This window comes from Etheostoma cragini, chromosome 21, assembly GCF_013103735.1.
Source record: "Etheostoma cragini isolate CJK2018 chromosome 21, CSU_Ecrag_1.0, whole genome shotgun sequence".
Lineage (NCBI taxonomy): Eukaryota > Metazoa > Chordata > Actinopteri > Perciformes > Percidae > Etheostoma > Etheostoma cragini.
In genome coordinates this window covers 1477148-1485422 of record NC_048427.1, presented here as the reverse complement: position 1 = coordinate 1485422, position 8275 = coordinate 1477148, and the positions used below count along the sequence as shown (strand labels likewise).

General features: G+C 40.0%; 1 protein-coding gene and 1 long non-coding RNA gene across 2 annotated transcripts in view; one reads left to right on the top strand and one right to left on the bottom strand.

Moving 5' to 3' along the window:
- The first annotated feature begins 2609 nt into the window (after window positions 1-2609).
- The window catches only part of LOC117937016, a 16863-nt gene continuing 11197 nt past the window's right edge, over window positions 2610-8275 (top strand). The window contains exons 1-2 of the long non-coding RNA XR_004655079.1: window positions 2610-2620; window positions 3124-3126. This is a non-coding gene — a long non-coding RNA (uncharacterized LOC117937016). The remainder of the gene's footprint in view (window positions 2621-3123; window positions 3127-8275) is intronic.
- The window catches only part of LOC117937013 (corticotropin-releasing factor receptor 1-like), a 70022-nt gene continuing 68591 nt past the window's right edge, over window positions 6845-8275 (bottom strand). Inside the window, exon 14 of the mRNA XM_034860629.1 lies at window positions 6845-7909. Within this exon, the coding sequence (XP_034716520.1) occupies window positions 7769-7909 (141 nt within the window). The 3' untranslated portion in view covers window positions 6845-7768. The remainder of the gene's footprint in view (window positions 7910-8275) is intronic.

Sequence of the window (8275 nt, the reverse complement as noted above, 5' to 3'; positions counted from 1 at the left end):
GACAACTTTCTCAACTTGAAGGAAGTTAAAACAGAGTGTAATAGTTCGGGAGCTCTGGCATCATACACCAGATCAGCTGTCAAAAACTTGGGGGCTTCTCTCAGATCTAATGGTTGTAGATGGACTATTTTAGCAAGTTATGTGTTTAAGCTTCTTGAGGGTTAGTTTTTTATTATCTGCCAACACATTCTCACTCCCATAAAATACGGACGCTTAGTCAGGTGCCTTTGTTGTTATTGCCTCTAAAGGTCTCCTTCATAATGGAGGTCTGTTGCAGGCGTCACAAAGCGATCTAGTGGCTTCAACAAATAGCAACTGCTGCTCAACGCCATGGAGCTCATAGCCAGCCGGCATCATGTGACCACCCGGTGCTCTCCTAATTTTGTAGGACATCACACGCTTCTGTGTCCATACATTTTCGTGCAATATCATACAGACCCGTTCATGAGAATGCGTTACAATCGGACAACCTCACTTTTCAGATATATTCATGGGGGGGGGGGGGGGGAACACATCTTATATTCTTGTCAATACTGCATTATCTCAAATGGCTGACCCCCGAAGGTGCACAATGTCTGGCTCCGCCCCTGATTGTGAGCCTTTTAACTCTGGACTAAGCCTGGAGGAAAGTGAGATAGTTATTCTAAAAGAGATGTAATGTTGACATATGGAGTGGTTACTTGAGGATCCATGTTATGAGCGGAGCTCTCATGCATACAGATGCATCACTGAGAGCCATGTTGGCAAGACAGCTCCCTCCTGGGAAGTCCACATCGCCACTATGGCTTTTCATCACATAAGCTTCTAAACATACAGATTCCCCTTCAGGGTTTTCAGTTATTAAACTCAGCTTATTCCACATGGTCTGGCATCATTTATATTCTGTGTCATCTTCTTCCAGATCGAAGGCACATGACGGCCAAGACTCTGTGCCTTTTTATGCCTGCATTGTTCAGTCAGATGGAAATGTTATATGTGTATTGAGCATCATTTGATGCTAACATTTAGTTTACTGGGAGACTAGCATTGAAAATAGAGTTCTGTGAGTCTAAACGATGTTTGACTGCACAACATGCTGAGGTGGAGGAAAGTACGAAGAAGTTCTCATGGTGCAGTCACCATGAGAACTTCTGTGGTGCCGCCACAGTTTGCCTCCAGCTGCTTGGCGTGCAGTGACTAACATTGTTGGTGTCTTTAAGCGTTCGCGTTTCCAATCTATGGTTCTTATGATGCCATCCTTTGAAAATCCTCATGAATCCTGTCACAGTGGGTTTCTGCAGATTACCCCACTCAGTGCATTAGCGTGACATCAATGATTAACCGCAGGAGAAGCTCTCCTCTCTTCTTCATGTGAGGAAGTAGTGAATGTTCACTTCATTTAAGCTTCTAAACTCCAGATTGCCCTTTAGCTTTACAACTTATACGCTTATTCCCCACAGCCTGACATCATTTATGGTCTGTATCGGCTTCTTCCAGATCTTCAATTGAATCCAGATGATGGCCAAGACTGTGTGTGTTTCTTCTTGTACGCGTCTCGTGTGTAACGCTAGTTATTGTTAGTGTTAACTATTAACTCCTCACTAGAGGGGGGAGGAAATAGGGCAGAGAGGACAATACATACATACATGCATACATACGTACATTCATACAGTACACATACATACATACATACATACATACATACATACATACATACGTGCATTCATACAGTACACATACATACATACAGTGCACATACATACATACAGTACACATACATACATACATACATACATACATACATGCATACATACATACATACATCCAGTACACATACATACATACATACATACATACATGCAGTCATGCGTGCATACAGTACATACAGACATACATACATGCACACCTGGATTTAAATTCACACCTGGTCACTTTAACACTGGACTCAACACTGACACTTTAATAATAATTTCTGGTCTTTTATTTGTTTATTTGACGAATGTTCTTATTGTTGTTATCTTATTATTGTAATTTTGTTGTCTTATTTCTTTTTCTTGCTAAAACTGCTGCTAAAACTTTCAATTTCCTTGCAGGAGTCATCCTAAAAGGATTAATAAAGAGAAGTCTAGTCTGAGTCTAACTTGTTGTAATTACATACAAGTGCTTTCGGGGCGTGGATAGAGGAAGAGCACGGAGACAGCTTTGACTGTGTCACTTGGTCCACTTTTTAATGACACCCTGAGCGTAGGACAACTCAAGACTCACAAAAAAACAGGCTTTAACAAACCTTCTTCTATTTCAGTTTGGCTTGTGTTCGTTCCGGCTTGTCATCGTTCAAAAAAACACAAACAAAAACCCATCCAGATAAATCCCGGTCTCCAGATGGAGTGACTCCGTTGCACTCACAGATTCCAGCGGGTTGGCTGTTGATAAAATGCCTCTGAAGTTGGAGTTTTTGCACCATTGCAGAACTTAACTTACTAGTTGTCATATATTCCGCTCCATGAAACACATGTTAATGCTCAGTAGTACACATATATGGTTCTTTAATGCTCAGTAGTACACATATGTGATTATTTAATGTATTTGCATTGTACTAAAATGCGTTCATTTTTAATTGGCCTGAATGTGGCTGAAACAGGTGCATCCCAAAAATTTCAACATGAACGTTTAAACGTAATATTATAGTCATCGAGGCCCTTAGAAACATGTTTTTTTGGGGAGGTGGGGTAGTGCACTACAGGCCCCTCTGGGGCAGCCTCAGCTTTTCCATTACCTTTACTTTTATACTTTTAGTAGTTTTAAAACCAATACTTTTACACTTTTACTTCAGTAAAAAGCTTGAGTTCTATAGACTTCAATGGAAGTTTTTTAAAACCCTGTCTTCTACCTGAGTATATAGGTGGTTTTTTTTAACTGCTTCATGTAGTTCTACTTGAATATGGGTCTTACCTACTACACCTCTAAATCTCTGTATATTTAACACAGTTTTATTTTTATTGTTTTATGCGCTAAATGAAATAAAATCAAAATTATACATATTTAAACAAAGGTTCAACCAAACAACGTTTGAAAACCAAAGTGAAAAGCGAAGATAGACAAAAATAGTCGTACATTCTGTCACTGTGTTACTTATGGATGAAGTTAGTGTAAAAGAAAATGATTCCCCTGTTTACTGGGGACCCCCTGGAACCCTATCAAGGACCCATGGGGGTCCCCGGACCCCACTTTGGGAACCAGTGGTTTGGAGGACTTGTTGAGTTAAAAAGTTAGTATACTCTAAAAAATAAATCTGTAAAATAACAGAAAAGGAATTAAAAAAAAATGGAAATCATATGTCGTCAGAATACAGAACAGAATAGTCAAGGCTTGGTTTATAAAGCTGCTCAGTTTGTAAAACTCTGAAAATGTTGAAAAATGTAGACAAAAACGTCTGAAAAAGTGTCAAAGTGGTCGCAAAAAAGGACATAAATGTCTGAAACATCGCCCAAAATGTCGAAAAAAATGGATATTCATTTTAAAACGTGTGTTTTACCACAAATTATATACAATAATACTGTGGTTCACGTTGCATGGACAAGTTCTGTTAAAACATACAGACAACAGATAATACACAGATATTTGAGGGATGAAGCATAAAGTAGCAGAAAGTGGAAATACTCAATTGTTATTGAGTAAATGTACTGTGTTACGGTTCAAATTTGACCTCAGTTAGAATCACTGCCATTGATTTCAACATGTCCTCTGCTTGCTCTCTCTCTCTCTCTCTCTCTCTCTCTCTCTCTCTCTCTCTCTCTCTCTGTTGTTCAATTGGGCAGAAGGTTCTTGTTTAAAAGCTGCGCTCTCCTCTGAGACGCGCACACACAAACACACACACATACACACACACACACACACACACACACAAAGCTTAAAAGGATCACAAGATTCTCAAAATGCATTTCTTGTTTGTTTTCGTCTCCGGGGACGATGGAGACGAACGCCACTGTGATGGCACGCTAGCTCGATGTCTAACGTGTATTCCTGCTCCATAAATAAACTCGACTCCACGTTGTTGAACTTTCATTCAGTCAAATGCAACACACAGTTTATTATCTCTTCACATCTTTTCAAGTAGGAAAAAATAACAATATTGAAAATAAATAATAATAAATAAAACCAACGTGACTTACGTTGAGATTTTGCTGTGACGACTGTTTCTGGACCACGTCACTATGGAGAAGTCAGTAACTGTTGGAGTAAATGGGTTTTTACTGCGCTGGAATGACAACATGTCAACAACACCCTCTGCTGCTTATTCCTGCTGACATTTAAAAAATATATATTCTTTTCATTTTGGAGAAATCCATTGCAGAAGTGCATCATGTCAAGGGTTTACGTTAATTTAAGCACACACACCCTTTACCGATCAAAAGTTGGTAATCTGCTGCCACAGAGGACAATTTGAAGTGTCTAGATGATCTTTGATCTTATCTAGATATTTCTATTTTCAGTTTTTTATAGACTTGATATATATATATATATATATATATATATATATATATATATCCATATATATATATATATATCCAGTATATATATATATATATATATATATATATATATATATATATATATATATATATATATATATACTGTATATATATATAAAAAACTCTACAGTCTATGGTAACATATGGCTATGGGAACATGACAACAACAAGGTTGGCTGTGGGAACAGTCTATACAGCAAGGCATTGATTGTCTACCCAAAATGTTTTGTGCTGGTCTTGAACATATTTCAATGGGGTACATTGTTAAAATAATATCAGAATATCAGCTGAACATACTCTGGACTGACCAATCCCAGCTTAAACCTCTTCCATCTAACCACTGAGTAGACTGCAGAGGACCCAAAGAACACATATTGCACCATTGTGGTTTGTTAATGATAGAGGGTCCTTTACCTTTTCTCTGGACTGGTAAACTAATTCATATTCAGGTTTCAATATTCTCCCGTAATGCAGCACTGTAGGGACATTGATTTAATTCCTCTTCTTTTGGGGTTAAAACTATTTCTAATATCAGTAATACATTTGTTGATTGAATTATTTAGTTTGGATGTCTGTTTAAATGAAGGGAATTGAAGGAAAGAAGAGAAACATCAATAAAACAGCAGATTACAATTTTTTGAACGGTAGTCAGCATCTTCACAGACCGCGCAGATGAATAAAGGGACAGTTCAGATGTTATTAAGAGTGGTTGTGTGAGCTACTTCCCCACAGTCAGTGTGTCAGCTGCAGCAGATGGAAGTACAAGGAAGCTAAGTAACGTCCTGCTGCCATCAGACAAAAACATTCATTTTACCATGCAGAACACAAGAGTGGGTGGTCTACCGCTGCCTCGATCGGGTAGTTTGTTAAGGGACAGTTTGGATCCACCAGTCTCACAACAATAATTCAAATAAATTGAATTTATGGTGTCAAATCATAACAGAAGCTATCCCATCTAACACACTTACTATGAAAAAATAGCTCCCACAACCACACCTCAAAACGTCCGAACTATGCCTCTAACATTAGAAAAAAATCCAGTTATCTTAAATAATTACATGACAACCAGCGTTCACACATCACTTGAAAGGGATGAAGAATAAAAACCACAAAAGATGAGGTTCATATACAGTTTGACCCAAGCAGCAGGTGATGAAAATGCACAGGTGTGAGGCATACTGGTGTAGAAGGAATGTGGACTGTGACTTGCTGATCATATGTACCCATATGGTTCACAGTGTTTGGTTTGTGTTTTTTTGGTTTATATTTGTGACTTTAACCCCCCTGCTTATAATATATTTATATATTTACAATAAAGCCCGCTCACGTGTCCTGCCTCAAGTTGACCCAAAAGCATAGAAAGTCACTTGATTAGCTACAACAATGTCCTGATTTAACAGACTGCGTTCGTCTCAGCTAACGGTTCTCCTTGTCTGGCTGGTAGAGAGGCAACAGCAGCATGTATCATCATCCAGCTGAAGAGTTTTGTTCCTAAAACATCCATCAAAGTTTATCCTTTACCATGACATGGTGCTCTCTGGATGCTTTTATAAAGACCTTACTGGTCCCCTAATACTGGATCTGAAGTCTCTTTTATATAGACCTTAGTGGTCCCCTAATACTGGATCTGAAGTCTCTTTTATATAGACCTTAGTGGTCCCCTAATACTGGATCTGAAGTCTCTTTCCCAAAATTCAGCCTTGGTGCAGAATTGCAGCCACTACAGCGAGTCCCACGATGAGCTTTCCTTAGGACTCTCAGTAGTGGGCCAAGTTCTGTGGGCCTGCGAAGCAGAGAAAGAGGAGGTAACCTTGCCTTTTGTGACCTCATGAGGGGCAAGATTCCAGATCGGCCCATCTGAGATTTTGTTTTCTCAAAGGCAGAGCAGGATACCCAGGGCTCAGTTTACACCTCTTACCATTTCTAGCCACTGGGGGGACCATAGTCAGGCTGGAGGAACTTGTATTAATGTTAGAAAAACCTCATAAAGTGAAATTATCATGCCGTGGGACCTTTAAAAGAAGGCTGAGAAAATAAACTTAACTCGAGAAGAGCTGCAGCAATGAATGGATTAGTTGTCAACTATTAAATAAGTCGCCAACTACTTTAAGAGTGTATCAATTGTTTTGAGTCATTTACAGACTAACAAAATAACATTTTCTAGCAGGACTTTTACTTGTAACAGAGTATTTTTACAGTGTGATATAAGTACTTTTACCTAAGTAAAGAATCTGAATACATCTCCCACCAATGCATAACGGGACATCACACAAATGGGCCATTTCATTATAGAATCACGGTATCGCTGAATGTGCGCTCTGAGTCCTCCCCCCCCAACCACTGCCCTGGCCGCCACCACCCAAGCTTCCAACATTCACTGTTGATTAGCGAGCTTACTTCCACCACTGTTTTTTGGAAGTTGAAGATGCTTCCAGTATTTTTGCTAAGCTACGCTAATTGCCTCATGGCTCAAATGGCTGACATTGGTATCGATCTACTCATTTGACTTCAAATTTCACTGCTTCCCCACTTACGTGCTTCTATTCATGGTACACGTAATATTTTGGATCAAAACTCTTCAGGTAGGAAGTTATGGAATGTGCTTAAACTTTCTGGAAAGTGAATGAAAAGTACCCCAACTGCACCAAGCTGGCTGTGAACAGAGGAAGTAATCACAACACCAAATTAACAAACACTATAACCAGACAATTTGACAATGAAAAAAGCTAAAAAATAAATGCATTTCAATAAATTAAAAGTGGCTGTTTGAGTCCAGTGTCCCCTTGGGTGGAATCCGGTTCGGTTCAGTGCAGTCCAGCGACACAAGCTCCGAGTTCTCACTGACGTAAAGATGGCAAAAAAACAAACAAAAACCAAGTGTGCAAGCAGGAATACAACAGAGAATTGATATGACCTGCAAACATTAAAGAACATGGAGTGCTGTGCATCACACCCAGAATCAAAGTCAAACTCAGCTTGGTCACGTGCATCTTTTGATCCACTAACCTCTTGTTTCCTAAAGCCTGAAGTGTCCTCTATCTCCGTCCTTATCCATTTTCAAGTCTGTATATAAAGTCCCTCCTGAGGTTTAGGAGGCTGATGCAGCCACTCTCTCTCTCTCCATCACGCTCTCCGTGTTTCTCTCTGAAGCTTTTTTTGCCCCAGCTCACAAAGTGTTTCAGTGTACTTCAACGACGTGGCAGAAAACGATGACGACAGCCCAAAGCCCGTATCCAGGACGGCGCTGGCCTCCGCTTTCATAGCGATGTGGACTGCTTGATGCTGTGAAAGCTGACCCGTGAAGGTGAAGTGGGGATGGACATGGCCTGGGTCATCCGGGCTCGGATGGAGTGCTGCTCCTGCCAGCGGTGGAACCGCTTCCTCACAGCCGACCGCACCTGTCAACGACAAAACCCCGAGGACTTATAAAAAGCTGAGCCGCTGGTTGATCTTCGTGTTCCCCTTGATAACGACCCTGTTTACTGAGATATCACCTCGTATTGGTTAAAACGCATCTGTTTTTGCAGTCATAATAAATTATGTTAAGCCTATATTGTCCAAGAATGCAGTGGGAAAAATGATCATTTTAATAATAATAATTTATACTCTTTATTGACCGTGGGGAAATTACAATTTACACTCTGTTTTGTTAGCAATCACTACACACAGGCCTGAAATACACACCTATTTATGCAGAAAGGGAGTGATGTGTGGGCTGCCAGTGCTGGACCAGCACCCTTAGCAGTTGGGGGGGGGGGGGGGGG